Here is a 21,144-nt window from a genome sequence, read left to right as displayed (position 1 = left end):
CATATAAACCATGGAGCTAATCGCTAATCGCTAATATAAAAGGTTTATTTATAATTCATAAAAAGGAACAACGTCACACTGTCGGATAAGGAAATGTCTCATATTCCAGAGCTACATACTGTGCAGATTTTTGGCGTGGAGCGCGATGAGTAATCCCATTTCATAACACTTCCGGATGTCCTGACTCCGCCTCCTGTCTTTGTAGCTCCGCCCCAGCCACAGGTAAGTCTGAACGTGCTCCTCGTCTGTCGGACTCTCCCACAGCTCCATGAACAGGTGCAGAGATCTGGAAACACACGATTTATCAAATATATATCCAAAAATGGTCTAATCCAAAGATTCTGTAGGAGATTTGCTGTTTGGAAATGGCACAAAAATTTGAATTAATTAATTTTAAAGGTCCTATATTATGCAAAATGGACTCTTGTGAGCGTTAAGTCATGTTCTAATGCTGTTATCTCCTCAAAAACACACCTGGAGTTGTGTTGTGTTGCGTAACTAACCCTTTATTATTAGTCTGTAACATTTCTAAACCTCAAAATGCTCCATTCCATATATAAATAAATAAACAAACAAACAAAAAAAACACTCAAAATAACAAAAAAATAAAGAAAATAAACTAAAACAAAAAAAAAAAAATCAAAATAACACAAAAATTATGATAAAAATAACTTAAAAAAAACTCAAAATAAGAAAAAAAAAACAAACTCAAAATACCTCAAAAAAAAAAAAAAAGAAAGAAAAAAACAGGATCATGTAGAGGGTTAATACGAAAAACAAAATGATGAGTCTGACAGCAGCAGGTACAGAGAGAGGACACAGTTTTTCAAATAAACTAAAAATAAACTAAAAATAACAAATAAAAATAAATAAAAATAAACTCAAAATTAAAAAAATAAATAAAATAACAAAAAAAAACTTGAAATAACTTAAAAAAAAAAAACACCTCAAAATAACTAAAAAAAATTAATAAATAACTCAAAATAACTTAAAAAAAAAAAAGAAAAAAACAGGATCATATAGAGGGTTAATACGAACATTTAAGACCAAAATGAGTCTGACAGCAGCAGGTACAGAGAGAGGACACAGTTTTTCAATAGAAAGTGAACTGGAGCCAGAGTCGTGTGGAGCCAGAAGTGAACCTGGCGGCTAGCAGGTTAGCTATGTCCGTTTATGAACACAGTCTATGGATCTTACCTGACCAGTAATATTTCAGCCACAGAGGGCGCCCCCACATCTATGGCGAGGCAGCCCAGGTTGGCGAGAGCGAGGGCCTGGTTCCTCTGGTTGCCGCTCTCCCTGGAGATGATCAGGGCGGACTGGAGGTGCCCGCGGGCCTCGGAGACCTCGCCCTGTCTCCTCAGACACAGAGCCAGCAGGTTGTGGATGACTCCTCTCTGTGTGAGGCTGTCGGAGCACTGGACACACGGACACGGGGTTATTCAAGGGAAATTATTCAACGTTTCAGAGCAAAATAGTGTTGATTCGAGCTGATGTGTGACGTGCAAAATGATATGAAGAGGTCCCCAGATTGTTTAAAAATGTATGTTTACCAGTGTTTTTTAATGTGTGTTTTACAGTGGCAGCCATTTATTGACTTTTTTGAAACTGTCTTTTTAACGTTTACAATTTGAGCAAAACAAAAATATAGAAATAAAAACAGACAGGAAAAAAAAGTTGTTTCTGTTGGACAAAATTCTGTTCAAATCTTTATCAAAATCACCATATTTGAAGCTTAATAACTAATAACTCAAAATCAGCAAGAAATACTTTTACTTTTACTCTTTAAGTACATTTTTAATACTTTTACTTAAGTAGATTTTTGCATGTGATACTTTTATTTTTACTTGAGTATGTTTTTGCTCCACTATCTGTACTTTTACTTAAGTAACACAAGTGAGGACCGTATTTTCTGAACTATAAGTCACACCAGCCAAAAAATACATAATAATGAAGAAAAAAAAAAACATATATAAGTTTTTTTGGGGAAACTTATTTTACTAGAAAAAAACAACAAAAACTATTGATTCAGTTGTTTCTGTTGAACAAAATTCAGCTCAAATCTTTATCAAAATCACCACATTTGAAGCTTTAAAGACTCAAAATCTGCACGAAATACTTTTACTTTTTACTCATTAAGCCCATTCTTAATACTTTAACTTCTGTAGATGTTTTCATGTGATACTTTTACTTGAATATTTAACAAACTTGAGTACTTCTTCCATCACTGGTAGATGATAATGACATAAAGTAGTGCTGGTGCGTTTACCTGCAGAGACGTGAGCAGAGGTTTGAGGATCGCCTGAGCCTTCTCCGCCTGTCCGGTCAGAACCAGGAGCCACCCGAACAGAACCGACGCCTCAAACCCCTCCTCCTCGTTTATGTGCCCGCCCGTCTCTACGCCCTGCTGGGCACATCGCACGGCCTTATCCAACGCCCCGTACTGCTGGTACAGGGACGCCAGCCCCAGACACAGGTCCCTCTGGGTGTTCAGCTCTTCTTCTCGCTCCGCTATCACCAACGCCTGCTGCAGGTAAACCACGATCTGAGCGGGGAGCAGCGACGTTCCTTCTCTCCAGCACGGATTCAGCCTCACGGAATTTTTAATGAACAGCTCAATTCGCTGAAACGCATCCTGAAGGGAGTGGTCCTGCCTCGAGTCCAAGCTAACGGACGCTAACGCTAAGTAAGGCATGTATTTGCGGTGGTAGAGTCCGCTAAGGAGCCAGTTCAAGTCCACAGGAGCGACGGGTTGGTTTTCGTTGGCGGATAAAGTCACCGACAGGAATTGCAGTCGTTCCACAAAAGGCAGCGCGTCGTCGGGTTTTCGTAAAGACAAAAAAAGGTTGGAGGTGAGGTAGCAAACGCGAGCTTCGAGGTACTTATCCCCCAGGACTATAGCCCTCCGCAGAAGAAGGTTTAGCAGTTCAAACTCATCGCTGGAGGTGAAGTTATGGCAGGGCAGGCACAAGAGCAAAGCGCAGGCCTTCTCCAAAGTGAGGGGCAGTTTGTCTGCCATCCTCTGCTTTAAATAAACGGCCGTGAGGTTCGTGACGAGGGCGATGAGCAGAGGAGTGTCGCTGAAGCTGTCCACGTGCACGCTCAACGCTTCTTCATAGTAAACACGAGCCTGAGGACAGACGCAGGACAAAGACGTGAGGAGAACTAGAGGAGAACTGGAGGAGAACTGGAGGAGAACTCGACAAAGACATGAGGAGAACTGGAGGAGAACTAGACAAAAACATGAGGAGAACTGGAGGAGAAGAAGAGGAGAACTAGACAAAGACATGAGGAGAACTGGAGGAGAACTCAACAAAGACATGAGGAGAACTGAATAAAGACATGAGGAGAACTGGAGGAAAACTGGAGGAAAACAAGAAAAGAACTGGACAAAGACGTGAGGAGAACTGGAGGAGAACTAGACAAAGACATGGGGAGAACTGGAGGAGAACTCAACAAAGACATGAGGAGAAATGGAGGAGAACAAGAGGAGAACTGGATAAAGACATGAGAAGAACTGGAGGAGAACTAGACAAAGACATGAGGAGAAATGGAGGAGAACAAGAGGAGAACTGGATAAAGACACGAGGAGAACTGGAGGAGACGTAGGGGAGAACTGGACAAAGACATGAGAAGAACTGGAGGAAAACTGAATAAAGACATGAGAACTGGAGGAAAACTGGAGGAGAACTAGACAAAGACATGAGGAGAAATGGAGGAGAACAAGAGGAGAACTGAATAAAGACATGAGGAGAACTGGAGGAGAAGAAGGGGAGAACTGGACAAAGACATGAGGAGAACTGAAGGAGAACTGGAGATGGACAGCTGTAAAAAAGAATATTCTATACATCAAAAATAAATACATAAAAAAATACCACTACTACTACTAATATTAATAATAATAATAATAATAATAATATGAAAGTTACAGGTTTTGTGTAAAAAGCTACATTTGACTTATGTGTTTCAGTGAGCGATTTGAATTATTTTTGTTGCCGTAGCGATTAACAGATTTAAAAAGGTGATTATTTTGAAAGGTCAAAGGTTCTTAAAATAGTACTTCTGTGCACCGTGTGTTTCAGCTTCCTCTTCTGTTTGACATTTTGAGGACTTTGCATCATTCAAAAGATCATGTTCTGTTTTATATTGTTAATCGCTATAGCAACGGTCGTAATATTTTTAAATTCTGAAACCTACGGCTGTTTAGATGGAAATGTTAATATTTGAAACTGTAATGGGAAGCACAGGTTGGACACTAGTTACCATAACGTTCCCGCCGCTTTAGCAGGAAATATGTGATTATCGGACTTTTCTAAGGGAAATGTAGATTTAGAGCGCCCCCATCAGGTGAAACGATCCAGTAAATCCTTCCTTAAAGTGGAGAGTAAGCACAAACCTGGGAGAGCTTGAGTTTCTTGGCACAGAGTCGTCCCAGGAGGAAGCAGGCGCGTCTGTGGGCCCAGTGGACGCCCATCCTCTTGGCACACTCCCTCACACTCTCCAAATGTCCCGACAAATCCTCCTCACTCCTGCCCCCGAACGTCACCCACAGGAAAGAATACTGCAAGTCATAGAGCGGGACGAACTCAGCCTGCGAGAGACAAAGAGACAAAACAACAAAGAGATAAAGAGACAAAACAACAGGACAGGTGAGAGTAGAGACAAAGAGACAAAACATCAGGACAGGTGAACTCAGCCTGCAGAGACAAAGAGACAAAACAACAAAGAGATGAAGAGACAAAACAACAGGACAGGTGAGAGTAGAGACAAAGAGACAAAACAACAAAGAGACAAAGAGACAAAACAACAGGACAGGTGAACTCAGCCTGCAAGAGACAAAGAGACAAAACAACAAAGAGATAAAGAGACAAAACAACAGGACAGGTGAACTCAGCCTGCGAGAGACAAAGAGACAAAACAACAAAGAGATGAAGAGACAAAACAACAGGACAGGTGAGAGTAGAGACAAAGAGACAAAACAACAGCACAGGTGAACTCAGCCTGCAAGAGACAAAGAGACAAAACAACAAAGAGACAAAGAGACAAAACAACAGCACAGGTGAACTCAGCCTGCGAGAGACAAAGAGACAAAACAACAAAGAGATAAAGAGACAAAACAACAGGACAGGTGAACTCAGCCTGCAGAGACAAAGAGACAAAACAACAAAGAGATAAAGAGACAAAACAGCACAGGTGAACTCAGCCTGCAAGAGACAAAGAGACAAAACAACAAAGAGACAAAACAACAGCACAGGTGAGAGTAGAGACAAAGAGACAAAACAACAAAGAGATAAAGAGACAAAACAACAGGACAGGTGAGAGTAGAGACAAAGAGACAAAACAACAGCACAACTGAACTCAGCCTGCAGAGAGACAAAGAGACAAAGAGACAAAACAACAAAGAGATAAAGAGACAAAACAACAGGACAGGTGAACTCAGCCTGCAGAGACAAAGAGACAAAACAACAAAGAGATGAAGAGACAAAACAACAGGACAGGTGAACTCAGCCTGCAGAGACAAAGAGACAAAACAACAAAGAGACAAAACAACAAAGAGATAAAGAGACAAAACAACAGCACAGGTGAACTCAGCCTGCAGAGACAAAGAGACAAAGCAACAAAGAGACAAAACAACAAAGAGATAAAGAGACAAAACAACAGCACAGGTGAACTCAGCCTGCAGAGACAAAGAGACAAAGCAACAAAGAGACAAAACAACAAAGAGATAAAGAGACAAAACAACAGGACAGGTGAACTCAGCCTGCAAGAGACAAAGAGACAAAACAACAAAGAGACAAAGAGACAAAACAACAGGACAGGTGAACTCAGCCTGCAAGAGACAAAGAGACAAAACAACAGCACAGGTGAACTCAGCCTGCAAGAGACAAAGAGACAAAACAACAAAGAGACAAAGAGACAAAACAACAGCACAGGTGAGAGTAGAGACAAAGAGACAAAACAACAAAGAGATAAAGAGACAAAACAACAGGACAGGTGAACTCAGCCTGCAGAGACAGAGAGACAAAACAACAAAGAGACAAAGAGACAAAGAGACAAAACAACAGCACAGGTGAACTCAGCCTGCAGAGACAAAGAGACAAAATAACAACACAGGTAGCTAATTAACACATAGCTGGTTAGCATGTAGCTGGTTAAAAAGTAGCTGGTTAGCACGTAGCTGGTTAGCACGTAGCTGGTTAGCACGTAGCTGGTTAGCACGTAGCTGGTTAGCTCTACAGCCCCGTCTCTGTATTTTCCAAGTAAAAGCTCGCGGGTTCGGCGCATTCAGTCGTCCTTTGTTTTGCAACAAACAGGATTTATGTTTAGAATCCCATTTCATCCAGTAGAAACCAAAATACAGGCTAAAACTCATTCCCCTCCGGTCTAATAAAAGAAACAAAAATAACAGTGTTGTATAAGAGGTCAGATGATCAGACTAACAAAGTATAGTTTGTTAAGTGAAAGTTAAATCTTGTGCATGATTTGTTTCACCATTTTGGACGTGACAAATGTAGAGAAATCACAAGTGTCTAGAACTAAAACTAGCAGTAAGTCATTAGTACGGAGCCCCACAGATGATGGAAAAAAGAAGAAAAATATTTACAAAATTAAAAATAAAATGATATTATCTTGAGGGAAGGACATAATTATCTTGAGGAAAGGAGATATTATTTTGAGGGGACTTAATGATCTTGAGGGAACGACATAATTAACTCGAGAGAACGACATAATTATCTTGAAGGAACGAGATATTAACTTGAGGGAACATAATCATTTCTATACATATATTTTCGCGAGATATTTAACTTAAAACATAAAAATAATATCTCATTCCCTCGTGATAATTAAGTCATTCCCTCAAGATAATATCGTGTGGGAACGTGATATTAATATTATATTTTGTGAATGTCCTATGCCGGGCTCCGTAAATGAATAATAAATAGAAAAATATAATTAAATATCTGAAAACATCATATGTATTTGAACTTCTCCAGTCGCCCTCTGACCTGGAAGTGCTCTTGTCTGAGCAGAGTGAGGGTGGGGTCATTCAGCTCCGGCTCGTCCCCGTCCCAGCTGCTCTCGTCCAGGAAAAGGGGCGGCTCCTCCTGAAACTCGTCCAGCTCCCTGAAAGTGTCCTCGGGGTGAAAGGTCAAGCGCTCCGGTTCCCGCGGCAGAGCGCTGAGGGGCTGGTAGAAGGACAGACGCGACGGGGCCTGAGACAGAGAGTTACGAGGGGACGAGTGATAAGGAGGCGTCCCGCTGCTGCGCTCGGACATCAGGCTCTGGCGGGCGCTGGACGACACTTTGTAATCTGTGAAACAACAAAACAAAACTTTAATTCAACAATACAGTGTTTTTGTGTTCTGAAATGTCCCTGTGTGTCAGATGCCCTCCCGTCTTATTTTGCATATACACTGCTAACCCTGTAGTTTAGTTCTGGTTAGCACTTAGCTGGTTAACACGTAACTGGTTAACAAGCAGCTGGTTGGCATGTAGCTAGTTAACACATAGCTGGTTAACACATAGCTAGTTAACACATAGCTAGTTAGCATGTAGCTGGTTAACACAAAGCTGGTTAGAACTTAGCTAGTTTGCATGTAACCGGTTAACAAGTAGCCGGTTAACACGTAGCTGTTTAGCACATAACATGTAGCTGGTTAGCACATAGCTGGTTAGCATGTAGCTGATTAGAATGTAGCTGGTTAGCAAGTAGCCGGTTACCACGTAGCTGGTTACCACGTAGCCGGTTAGCACATAGCTGGTTAGCATGTAGCTGGTTTCCACAAAGCAGGTTAACAAGTAGCTGGTTAGCACATAGCTGGTTAACACATTGCGAGTTAGCACATAGCTGGTTAACACATCGCTAGTTAACGTGTAGCTGGTTAGCACATAGCTGGCTAATATGTAGCTGGTTGGCACGCACGTAGCTAGTTAGCATATAGCTAGGTAACACGTAACTGGTTAACAAGTAGCTGGTTAGCACGTAGCTGTAGTTTAGATCTATATAAACATGTTCTTAAATGTCCCTGTGTGTCAGATGCCCTCCCTGTGATTCTTGTTTTAGTTTGTCAGTTCACATTTCTTTTGTTCAACTTTCAAAATAACCCAAGTTTTAAAACAGAAATCACAAATCTAACACCCAATTTTAGCTAGTTCGTCTTTCAGTTCTCGTTTTTGCAGGAACTTTTTCTCTCTTTTTTTTTGAAGAAATTCTATTCTGGTTTGGAAAGTCACTGGCGATTACATCCACTTCTCTGTTTTAGTTGTGTTTGTAATAGTTTGGAGACTTGGGACATTTTCACCAAAACTAATGAAAGCGCAGACAGACGGGTTTCAACATTACTCTGGTGTTATGTAAGAAGTACTGCTGTGTATTTTGCTGTGTATTTTCTGTCGTGTGTAATAAAAATCTTACCATGTTTGGGTGTGCTCTTGATGTACATAAAGTCTGAATCATCCAGTCTGTCTGAAAAAAAAAACAACAACAACAACGTGGAGTTTTAATGGGGCCAGTTCAATGTAGAATCAAAATAACAACACAAGTCATGGGTACTTTTTACTTTTACTTCAGTACATTTGAGAGCAGTATCTGTACTTTCTACTCCACAAAATTTTTGAACAGGACTGAAAAGTAAAAAGTACTTTTCATATGATCTGAGGGGTTATTTTTACCATGTTTGTGGAAAAATACTACGGAGCCCTGGCATATTATTTTGAGGGAACAAGATATTATTTTTATTTTTTAAGTTTGTGCGCTCGTGAAAATATATGTATAGAAATTATTATGTTCCCTCAAGATAATAAATGTAATAGTTCTAGTGAATACATTCCCTCAAAATAATTATGTCTTTCTCTCAAGATAATATCTCGTTCTCTCAAGATTATATTTATTTTTTATTTTATTTTTTTAAATTTGGTAAATATTATTCTTCTCCTTCCTGTCATCTTCAGGGCTCCGTACCATCCTGACTAAACTTGACTTTGAGGAAACAAAAATAAATGTACAAAATTCATGAGAAAAACTAAGAAACTGATTTGTATTTTTGCTGTTGAACAAAATATGTCTCGTTTTGAATCAATCTCTACTTTTACACTTTAACAAATGAAAAACACTTGTGTGAAATACTTTTACTTTTTACTCTTAAAGCACATTTTTAAACAGGTACTTAAATATTTTCACTTAAGTCGATTTTTTCATGTGATATTTTTACTTTTACTTGAGCAACTTTTTACCTCTGAATCTGTACTTTTATTTAAGTAACAACATTGACCAGTATTGTAGAAAGATATTGTATAAAATGAACAATGAAGCTTCTAAAGACCCACAGATGGTTTGTATATTTGTATTTTTGTAAAGGGTTTTTTGGTTCCACTTTATAACTAACTACACATTAAAGGTCCCATATTACGCAAAACTGACTCTTGTAGCTTTAAGTCATGTTCTAACGCTGTTTCCTCCTCAAAAACAGACCTGGAGTTGTGTTTTGTTTCATTTCCACATGTTTGAGTCACACTTTATTATTAGTCTGTCACATCTCCACAGCTCAAAACGCTCTGTTCCACCTTGTGATGTCATGAAGTGGTAGTTTTCACGTTAACAGCTACGTTTTTACCTTTAGTTCCGCAGAGTTTTGCAATTCCAGAAGCTGAAATCATCCAAACGATTCTAGAAATGACGGTGCGTGGAGTTTAAAAACACAGCGGAGCACTTCCTGTATCGCTACACGATGACATCACAAGGTGGAACAGAGTGTTTTCCATTTACGAGAACTCTAAATATTCAGGGTTTGTGTGTTAAACATGTGCGAATTAAGCAAAACACAACTCCAGGTCTGTTTGTGATGAGGAAACATTAGAACAAAGATCATAAAATAACATAATATGAGCTTTTTAATGAAATAAATGCTGGAAGATACTTAAAGCTAATCTAGTTTTTATTACGTTTTCAGTAAGCATTGATAATTCTGTGACGTGTGAGTGAATGTGACGCTGCCAAACAGACATCCCATGATCCCTTCGTTGCGTTTTTTTGTACCGAGCCTGTAGACGGAGCTGATGTCCGAAGAAAACAGCTTGTCCAGTAGCCCGCTGTCACACGGCTCGATGCTGCACGGCTTAACCTGGGCCAAAGCGCTCCTCTCCTCCTCCGTCAGAAACAGCAGCCGCCTGCCCCTGCACCGCCGAACAAAGACGCCATTATGGGTCAGCTGTTTACCATCTCCGCCTTCAACGGCCCATTGTGCTCGTACAGCAGACACGCTCAATGCAATTTCATAAAACGTTAGCGAGAGGCTGTTAGCGTGGGGTGAATCATGAGCGTTAAATGAGCGTGGACCACTTTGAAGTTGAAGAATTGGTTTAGCAGATGTTTCCATGTAAACAAGAGGGAAAAACAGGGGTCGTCTGTCGTTTTTGAGAATGTGATCCGCTAAGATTTTTCCCACAGACTGTTGTGACTAAAACTATAATCTGTATTCACTAGATTTATTATATTTAAAGGCGGACTATGTCACTTTTCTCGTCTGGGTCTACTGGGTCTAAGTATAGCATTAAACTTTACGTGCATGTACTGTATTTTATTATGGTTTTTGTTTGTTATAGCGGCGAATTTGGAGTTCTACATTTGGAATTCTGACTGCAAGTATCATAGCAACCAAAGAGCCAATCAGGAGCGAGGACTGCTGGTTTCGTAGGGGGCGGGTGCTTAGCAACGCTGTCAATCAAACCTGTTGCTAGCGCTAGCGGGAGCGACCTCAGTGAAAGACGTTGCCTGATTTGTCTGTTATTAATGTTCATATCTTGATTTACAGACACAAAAGAGAAATAAAAACCCCAGGATCATGTAGAGGGTTAATACGAACATTTAAGAACAAAATGACGAGTTTGACAGCAGCAGGTACAGAGCGAGCGACGTTTTTCAATAGAAAGTGAATTGCAGCTGGAGTTGATCGAGCCAGACGCACACCCCCGATCACTTCCTGTTTGGAACGTGGTGGCTAGCAGGTTAGCTATGTCCATTTATACAGTCTAGGGTTTATATCCATATCAGCCATTTTGGAGAAAAACATACTGATTTAGAGACATTTAGATGTATTTGTGATGTTTTGCTAGCTCTGACATCGCTAGTCGGGTCCTGTGCAGCTTTCTGTTTATTTTTTAGAGCGAACGTACAAAACAGCATCGTCAGCGTACATCTGACGGACCACATTAGATGGACAAATGGGGCAAGTTGTTAATGTACATGGTGAACAGCAATGGGCCTAGTATTGAGCCTTGAGGTACACCAAGACCCTAACCTGCTAGAAAACTATGTGTCTCTACATTATCCTGCTATTTTTATTTCGCTATTGTGTCTGTAAATCAAGATGAACATTGCGCTCACTTAATCCACTTCTTTATACAGTTTATGACACGTGAATGTACCAGTTTTTCCCATAATTTCAATTTTAAAACCCCCCAAAAATACTTACAGCGGTGCAGTATCGAACGGTTTGACGTGGGCCTTATGGACAAAACCCGTCTGTCCCGTCAACGTGTGGGTCGCGACGAAAACAGCGAGTCCTCTGAGGAGCAGGCCCTCGATCTGTACGACGTCGCCCTGATTTAACTGCAGCTCGTCTGGAGTCTGGGGGCTGTAGTCGACCACCGCCACACACGAGCCGGTCACTGTGGACAGAGACGGCGCAAAAGCCAAACTTAGACAGAGTTTTACGGGGTTTATATGTTTGTGTGAATATAGATTTTACATTTTTACACAGGTCGGGCCATTATGGGCTGTTCAAAGTATATTAGTATAGATCTGAAGTGATGTGACCTCCACTTCCTTTGCGCACTTGAATCAGCTGAGTTGGCTTGTTTATACAGGAAACAGCAATAGTCATGTGACATTTTTGTTTTGGCCTGTATTGTGTTGGAATATAACAAAGTAAAAGTGGTAAAGTACTGCATTTAAGTGTAAAGCTGAGGTTTAAGGTGAAGTTTAGTACTTTATCTGTAGGTAGTTGTACTTTCTACTCCACGACGTTTTTGAACAGGACTGAAAAGTTAAAGTACTTTTGTATATTGTTTAGGAGCTGCTGAAAAGGCTGAGGGTTTGTAGTTTGCGAAAAATAAAATATACAAATAAAAACAGCTAGAAAAAAATAACAATCCAACAAAATTCTGCACAAATCTTTATCAAAATCACCACATTTGAAGCTTGATAAGACTGAAATACTTTTAGTTTTTACTCTTTAAGTGCATTTTTAAACAGGTTTTTTAGACTAGATAGTAGATTTTTTCGTGTGACACTTTTACTTTTACTTAAGTATTTTTTGCTCTGGTATCTGTACTTTTACTGAAGTAACAAAACTGACTACTTCTTCCTTCACTGATTACAAACTAGTATTTATTAATTATTGTTACTTCATTGATTCTTAAATACTTTTAGAAAACATGATTATTATAAATGTTTTTTGACACACACTTTTGAAAACGTATTTTTAATTCAATAACACAAAGAGTTTTTACCAATCGGATGTTCAAACAGTTCCTTCTCCATCGACGCACATCCAGCGTGGCCCGGGTACTTCCTCAGGAACCACCTGACCGCACAGAAAGAACACTATAACACACTGTTCAACCACCTGACCGCACAAAAAGAACATTATAACACACTGTTCAACCGCCTGACCACACAGAAAGAACACTATAACACACTGTTCAACCACCTGACCGCACAAAAAGAACACTATAACACACTGTTCAACCACCTGACCGCACAAAAAGAACACTATAACACACTGTTCAACCACCTGACCGCACAAAAGCAACACTATAACACACTGTTCAACCACCTGACCGCACAAAAGCAACACTATAACACACTGTTCAACCACCTGACCGCACAAAAGAACAGTATAACACACTGTTCAACCGCCTGACCGCACAAAAGCAACACTATAACACACTGTTCAACCACCTGACCGCACAAAAAGAACACTATAACACACTGTTCAACCACCTGACCGCACAAAAAGAACACTATAACACACTGTTCAACCACCTGACCGCACAAAAGCAACACTATAACACACTGTTCAACCACCTGACCGCACAAAAGCAACACTATAACACACTGTTCAACCACCTGACCGCACAAAAGAACAGTATAACACACTGTTCAACCGCCTGACCGCACAAAAGCAACACTATAACACACTGTTCAACCACCTGACCGCACAAAAGAACACTATAACACACTGTTCAACCGCCTGACCGCACAAAAGAACAGTATAACACACTGTTCAACCGCCTGACCGCACAAAAGCAACACTATAACACACTGTTCAACCACCTGACCGCACAAAAACAACACTATAACACACTGTTCAACCACCTGACCGCACAGATAGAACACTATAACACACTGTTCAACCACCTGACCGCACAAAAGAACACTATAACACACTGTTCAACCACCTGACCGCACAAAAAGAACACTATAACACACTGTTCAACCACCTGACCGCACAGAAGAACACTATAACACACTGTTCAACCACCTGACCGCACAAAAAGAACACTATAACACACTGTTCAACCACCTGACCGTACAAAAGAACACTATAACACACTGTTCAACCACCTGACCGCACAAAAACAGCACTATAAAACACTGTTCAACCACCTGACCGCACAAAAAGAACACTATAACACACTGTTCAACCACCTGACCGCACAGAAGAACACTATAACACACTGTTCAACCACCTGACCGCACAGAAGAACACTATAACACACTGTTCAACCACCTGACCGCACAAAAGAACACTATAACACACTGTTCAACCACCTGACCGCACAGAAGCAACACTATAACACACTGTTCAACCACCTGACCGCACAAAAAGAACACTATAACACACTGTTCAACCACCTGACCGCACAGAAGCAACACTATAACACACTGTTCAGCCACCTGACCGCACAAAAGCAACACTATAACACACTGTTCAACCACCTGACCGCACAAAAGAACACTATAACACACTGTTCAACCACCTGACCGCACAAAAGAACACTATAACACACTGTTCAACCACCTGACCGCACAAAAGAACACTATAACACACTGTTCAACCACCTGACCGCACAGAAACAACACTATACACACTGTTCAACCACCTGACCGCACGGAAACAACACTATAACACACTGTTCAACCACCTGACCACACAAAAGAACACTATAACACACTGTTCAACCGCCTGACCGCACAAAAAGAACACTATAACACACTGTTCAACCGCCTGACCGCACAAAAAGAACACTATAACACACTGTTCAACCGCCTGACTGCACAGAAGAACACTATAACACACTGTTCAACCACCTGACCGCACAAAAGCAGCACTATAACACACTGTTAAACCACCTGACCGCACAAAAAGAACACTATAACACACTGTTCAACCACCTGACCGCACAAAAGCAACACTATAACACACTGTTCAACCACCTGACCGCACAAAAGCAACACTATAACACACTGTTCAACCACCTGACCGCACAAAAGAACAGTATAACACACTGTTCAACCGCCTGACCGCACAAAAGCAACACTATAACACACTGTTCAACCACCTGACCGCACAAAAGAACACTATAACACACTGTTCAACCGCCTGACCGCACAAAAGAACAGTATAACACACTGTTCAACCGCCTGACCACACAGAAGAACACTATAACACACTGTTCAACCACCTGACCGCACAAAAAGAACACTATAACACACTGTTCAACCACCTGACCGCACAGAAGAACACTATAACACACTGTTCAATCACCTGACCGCACAAAAGCAACACTATAACACACTGTTCAACCACCTGACCGCACAGATGTTATGGAGACACTGGCTGCACAACAAAAATCTGATTATTGTTTGATTTCTGGACTTATATCTGATGTTCTTAACCTGATTTCTTTCTGGTCAGGTTTTAACCAGGGCAATTATGAAAAAACGCAAAGCAATGCACATAGACTGTTTATATAAATGGACATAGCTAACCTGCTAGCCGCCGCATTACAAACAGGAAGTGAACATGACTGCACGTCCAGCTCCATCAACTCTGACTCCAATTCACTTTCTATTTACAAATGTAAATGTAAAATGTTCGTATTAACCCGCTCTGCATGATCCTGGTGTTTTTATTTCACTTTTGTGTCTGTAAATCAAGTTATTTCTTTACATAGTCTATGGTAATACAGCAAAATGAAAGAGAAAATGACAGAAAATATTGAAATAACTATTTTAAAAGTAGTTAAACCTCGAAATACAACTCTAAAAATCCAGGAATTCACCATCAAACGTCACCATGAGAGATTTCTTTGCGTGGCCAGCAGGTTAGCTATGTCCATTTATATTTACCGTCTATGAGCCACACACTGAACATGTTTGGATCGTCTGCTTTTTCTCATTATCTGATCTTTCCCGTAACGTGTCACTCACTGATAGAACGGGTAGGGGAGGGGCTGCATGGCGTTGACTGGCACCAAACCGTGACTTCCTGTCGAGAGCATGGTGCCCTCCCACATGTTCTCCTGCCCGGTGTCCCGCGCCAACAGCAAGTCGTTCTTCTTAAACGAAAGCTGATCTTCATCATCCTCGTTTATGTCGTTTCTCGTGAATAAAGCCTTTGCAAAAAAACAGCCTGAAACGATAAAACACAGCGACTTTACAAGACGGATGAAGTAGAACATGGGCTTTGATCTGACAGAAGGAAGCAGTAATGCAGTTTTAAGCTTTAAACGTGATTTTTGTCTTTAATTTGACATAAATGAATGCAGAACAACAACAAAAATACAGCTTTTTGTAATTATAAATCATGTTTTTTCATTATAATATGACAGAACTCAGAGTAAAAGTATTCAAAGTACTCATAATACAGTACTTTGATTGGCGCCTTAACTGAATACGTATTGGGGCTACAGCCTTTTCACTATGGGCTTATTATAAAGGCAATAAATACACAAAATTCATAAGAAAAACTAAGATTTGTATTGTTACTGTGATGAAAATATGTCTCAAAAATCCCAAAATTTACACTTTGACAAATGAATAACACTGTGAAATACTTTTACTTCTTGCTCTTAACGTACATTTTTAAACAGGTACTTAAATACTTTTACTTAAGTAGCTTTTTTTCTGTGATACTGAGTCACTTTTTACCTCCGTATTTGTACTTTTACTTAACTACATTGAGTACTTCATCCATCACTGGTAAAAGGCTGCAGAAACTCTTTATGAGGACAGAGTTTTAGAGTATTTTGAATCCAATAACAATTGTATATAAAGACATCTAAAATATTAAATACACTGTTATTTAAGATGGATATACTGCATTTGCTGATACTGCGATATAGATATAGATATTGTGCTGTAAACAAAACTTGACTCTGTACTTCCGTTAAGCCTAAACTGGACCCCCAAAGTGTCTGAGTTTTATGTTGATAAAAGCACTTACGCTAAAGCAAAGCAAAAGTGCTGGTGTTTCTGCTGCAGCCCCACTCACTCTAGCCCAATGATGGATGCTTTATACTCTCCTATTAACTTAATGCAATTCTCACTCAATATCGCCAGCGCAGCAAAATATAGCGTACGTTTCTCTGGAGTCCAGTGGGAACGCTCAGAAATATACAGTTTAATACAGACTCGGCAGAACGTTTGATCCTCGGAGCAAGAAAACACGGTGGGGTTTGAGTTTACAGTAAGAATCTGACTCATCTGGAGAACATTGGAACGTTAAAGTGTCCAACTCGTCCTCTGTGTTAATCAGGTCAGAAAAATCTACGGAAATAATTAAGGTGAACGTCGGATGATTTTACACTGGATTTGCAAAAGTTAATGAGCAGAGACAGCCATGATATCGCCGTCGTCATCATCGTCATTGTTGTTATCGTGATTATCTTCATCATCATCATCATCATCATCATCATCATCAATGTCATGCCTAATTACACTGGATTTACAAAAGTTAAAGAGCAAAGACAGCCATGATATCGTCATCATCATTGTCATCATGGTTGTCATCGTCATCAACGTCGTCGTCATTGTTGTTATCATCATTATCATCATCGTCGTCATCATCATCGTCGTCGCCAACGTCACAGTCATTATTATCATCAACATCGTCATCATCGCCATCATTGTCACCTCCATCAACATCGTCATTCTCATCATTGCCGCCATCGTCATCGCTGTCATTGTCGTCGTCATCGTCATCATTGTCATCATCAACATCATCGTTATCGTCATTGTCATCATCATCATCATCATAGTCATTGTCGCCGTCGCCAACGTCATAGTCATGGTCATCATTAACGTCGTCGTCATTATCATCATCATCATCATCAACATCGTCATCATCATCAAAACATCATCATCATCATGCGGGATTAGATCAGGCCTTCGCTTCAATAAACGCAGTGTTGTCTTTCTGTAAACAATAGGGCTAGCCAGGAAGCTAACAGGTGTGAAATCAGCTCCTACCTTCAGACCGATGAATCTGATTGGTCGAAGCGTCATAACAGCGGAACAAAACGAATAATCAAACTTTGGTTAAATCTAGTTGAGAGAAAAGCTCAGACATCTTCCCTGTTCCACAAACGCACAAAGCTCTAAGCATCTGCAGGTTTTTCACAAACATATTGATGATAAATTGGCTAAATTTCTTTCAGCCATGTTTGTTTCGGTTCTCGAGCGCTCCGCCTTTGACTTCCGCACAATCCTCACTGCTGCTCTGTGATTGGTCCGCCCGCCCGATACACCAGGAGTCTCTCAAGATGGATTCTCGAGAGTTTATGATCTCACAAATATCATGAGAATCCATCTTGCTGTTCAAGGTTAGATTTTCGTACCTTCTTGAAGCAAAAGTCCCAAATACAAAGTGGCCAGATGTTCTTCATCCACTGTGACGTTTATCTCCAAGTCGCTGAGAAGCTCCGGATCCAACCAGAATGACTGATCGCACAAGAAGTTCTCCAAGCAGCGAGCGACGAAGCCTGGAGCCAAAGACAAAACAATCCATCTATAAATCAGATCAACCAATGTGAATATTCAGATGTTTGCCTTATTTCTATCGTTCATGTGTTTTAGTTTGACGTGTGTCCTGTGCGCTTATGTTTTTGAGTTTTACTTCCTGTTTTGATCGCCTGCTCCGCCCTCACGTGTTCCATCTTTGTCTTGTTTTCTGCGCCGTGTCCCAATTCAACGGTTGCCCACTTCGAAGTACCATTTGAAGGACCCTCCTCCATGTAGCCTCTGTCGACTGCAAAGGCCTTGCCGAAACGGGACAGGCCTACGTTGTTTGTGCGTTTACGTTATGTCGCTTACGTTACATCGCCTAGCAACCACGACGGTAGCTGACTAATGAGCTAAACGCTTAAGAAGGAGAGTCAAGGTGTCGTCGTCGGCCATTTATTTCTGTTTAGATTGACTGAATTAAGGAATTAATCTTTCCCTTTGAATATCAATAGACAAACATAACATTCGAGGGGATTTCTTCGCCATTCTCAAACGAAACTGGACAGGCCTCGTGGCGCCAGAAGTGACGTAAGTGTCCTTCAAATGCAGCCGACGAAGTGTGAAACCGTCGAACTGAGACGCAGCAATTATCATGTCCTGCTGTTTGTTCGATTTCTGCGATTCCTTTAGTTTCGACGATGTTGGAACGTTCTGTTTTTTCTTCACCAGAGCTATTTTGTTGATTAGATTATTATTATTATTCAGCAGTTTTGCATTTTGGGTTTTATTTTAATACCCTCCTCGTGACGATCTGTTCTTGTTTTATTGTTTTTCTTTGTTTCGAATGTTCTTACATCTTGTTGGTTTTATTGGAAAGCGTGTCGTCACCTTGAGTGTTCTAAAGTTCTCTGTAAATAACGTTTGATTGATCGATTGATGAATATAAAAACACAGAGAGGATGGGTTACCTAAGGCTAAGTAGGTTGAGAACTTCCAGATTTCCTCCACGGTTTTGAAGGTGAGTACAAAGCTGTCCTTCTCGGCGTGGACAGAGACCAGACGAGCAGACAGGTCCTACACAAAACAATATGACACATTTACAACACGACTTTTACGTTCATTCACAAGTCGACATATATATTTTTGTCACGATGTTTGGATTATACAGTCGTGTGTTTGATTAAAGTTCACCTTAAAGAGCTGGATGACATCTTTGCTGTTACTCTCCACGACTCTCAGCCTCGTTCGAAGAGCTTCCTGTAACAACCGGTCTGGTCCAGTTGAACGCCTTCGACCGGTGAAAAGCAACAGAATTTCTAAAAAAAAAAAAGACAAAAACATACACTTTTTATAGTAACCCAGGTTTGATATTATGTAAAATTGACTGTTACGAGATTTAAGCCGTGTTATTATGCTGTTACCTCCTCAAAAACATCCCCCTAGTTCTGTTTTGTTTCATCTCCAAAGCTCAAATGTTCTGTTCCACCTTGTGATGTCACGAAGTGGTAGTTTTTTCCAAGTTAACAGCTCCTTTTACCTTTAGTTCAGTGGAGATAAGTGGCAATTCCTGAGCTGAAATGATCCAAATGATTCTAGAAATGAAGGTGTGTGGAGTTTAAAAACACTTCCTGTATTACCACACGATGACATCACAAAGTGGAACAGAGTGTTTTCAGTTTGAGAGAAGAACTCAGCCTTTCATTTTCACATTTCTGAGAGGTTTGGGTTTCTTGGGTATCACGATGGTGCCGTGTCTCGTGTCCAGTACAGAATGTGTTCAGACAAATTTACATAAACGTTGGATCTCAGTGTGACTCTGAAGTGCTGTACGTTTGCAATTTGTTTTCTCCCCGACAAAACCCACAATGTCGATGAAACGTTCTGCACCGACAAAGACGCCTACGAAGGTTTGAACTTTGAGAGAGTTTAAACGAGAGAGAAATGTGAGAAAATGTTAACGCCCGTGTGAGAAAAGTGTATAAAGTGTGTGGTGAGGGGTTTTACAGACAAAAACATAGAGAATAATGTAAAAAATAAAGCTGACGACTTATTTTTAGAACGTAACCCCCGCGATAAACGAGTATTGTGTAGTATGACGCCGCACTTTTGCTTTACAACAGATGCCCTTCCTTACCTCCTCCTCTATTTTCAGCTAATCCAATCTACGCTCCCCGGTTTATAAAATATACACAGACAAATTACTGAATGACTGTGTATAAAATCGAGGTATTCCATGTCCAAACTCCTCGTGTAGTTCATTAAATCCACGGTAAGGCGGCTCATGTTCCAGAGAGGTGCATCAGGAGCACACGGATGGTCCCCAGACACATAACAAAGCTATTAGCCCTCTTACCGGCCTGTCTACGTGCCCATTTGAATCCATTTGAGAGGAGGAACCTGGAGGGGGAGGTGATGGATGGGGCCGTTCTGCTGAGTGGGCCAAACACGAGCAGATGGGAAACGCGCCTCATCGTTATGCATGTGCGGATAATGAGAGCCAATCGGCCGCGTTTACATTCGTTCAGGTTGGATTTTGTTTGCGAATGTTTTACAAAGACATGCTGTTTGAGATTCGGCGGATGTGGGCGGGGTTTGTTGCTGGGTTTCAGATGGCGGTGCGGGATTTTAAAGGTCGATACAGGTTTTGAAAGGCCAAAATGGACGAAAAATTGACAAAAAAGTGACAAAAAAGTGACAAAAAATTGACAAAAAATGGACGTTTGTAAGTGTAAAGTCGTGTTATAATGCTGTTATGTCGACAAAAACGCACCTGGAGTTGTGTTTTGTTTCATTCGGACATGTTTGAGTAACACTTTATTATTAGTTTGCGTGGATCTCCAAACCTCAAAATGCTCTGTTCCACCTTGTGATGTCATCAAGTGGTAGTTTTCAAGTTGACATCTACGTTTTTACCTTTAGTTCCTCGGAGTTTCGCAATTCCAGAAGCTGAAATCATCCAAATGATTCTAGAAATGAAGGTGTGTGGAGTTTAAAAACACAGTGCAGCACTTCCTGTATTACCACACGATGACATCACAAGGTGGAACAGAGTGTTAAATGTGAGTGAATGAGACAAAAAAAAACACAACTCCAGGTCTGTTTGTGATGAGGAAACAACATTAGAACCAACCAAG

General features: G+C 40.7%; 1 protein-coding gene across 2 annotated transcripts in view; it reads right to left on the bottom strand.

The window, feature by feature from the left end:
• The window catches only part of sh3tc2 (SH3 domain and tetratricopeptide repeats 2), a 49,172-nt gene that overhangs the window by 7,509 nt on the left and 20,519 nt on the right, over positions 1–21,144 (bottom strand). For both annotated transcript variants that reach the window (XM_055224630.1, XM_055224629.1), the window contains 13 exons: positions 19,202–19,326; positions 18,979–19,084; positions 17,905–18,048; positions 15,497–15,698; positions 12,511–12,584; positions 11,472–11,667; positions 10,037–10,173; positions 8,417–8,467; positions 7,008–7,312; positions 4,397–4,591; positions 2,270–3,130; positions 1,198–1,418; positions 120–286 (listed from right to left, as the gene is read on the bottom strand). In XM_055224630.1, the coding sequence (XP_055080605.1) occupies positions 120–286; positions 1,198–1,418; positions 2,270–3,130; positions 4,397–4,591; positions 7,008–7,312; positions 8,417–8,467; positions 10,037–10,173; positions 11,472–11,667; positions 12,511–12,584; positions 15,497–15,698; positions 17,905–18,048; positions 18,979–19,084; positions 19,202–19,326 (2,784 nt within the window). The remainder of the gene's footprint in view (positions 1–119; positions 287–1,197; positions 1,419–2,269; positions 3,131–4,396; positions 4,592–7,007; positions 7,313–8,416; positions 8,468–10,036; positions 10,174–11,471; positions 11,668–12,510; positions 12,585–15,496; positions 15,699–17,904; positions 18,049–18,978; positions 19,085–19,201; positions 19,327–21,144) is intronic.

The sequence above is a fragment of the Periophthalmus magnuspinnatus genome, chromosome 10 (assembly GCF_009829125.3).
Source record: "Periophthalmus magnuspinnatus isolate fPerMag1 chromosome 10, fPerMag1.2.pri, whole genome shotgun sequence".
In the NCBI taxonomy this organism is placed as follows: domain Eukaryota; kingdom Metazoa; phylum Chordata; class Actinopteri; order Gobiiformes; family Gobiidae; genus Periophthalmus; species Periophthalmus magnuspinnatus.
The sequence above is the reverse complement of the archived record's forward strand: the minus strand, read 5'-3'. Positions and strand labels throughout refer to the sequence as shown.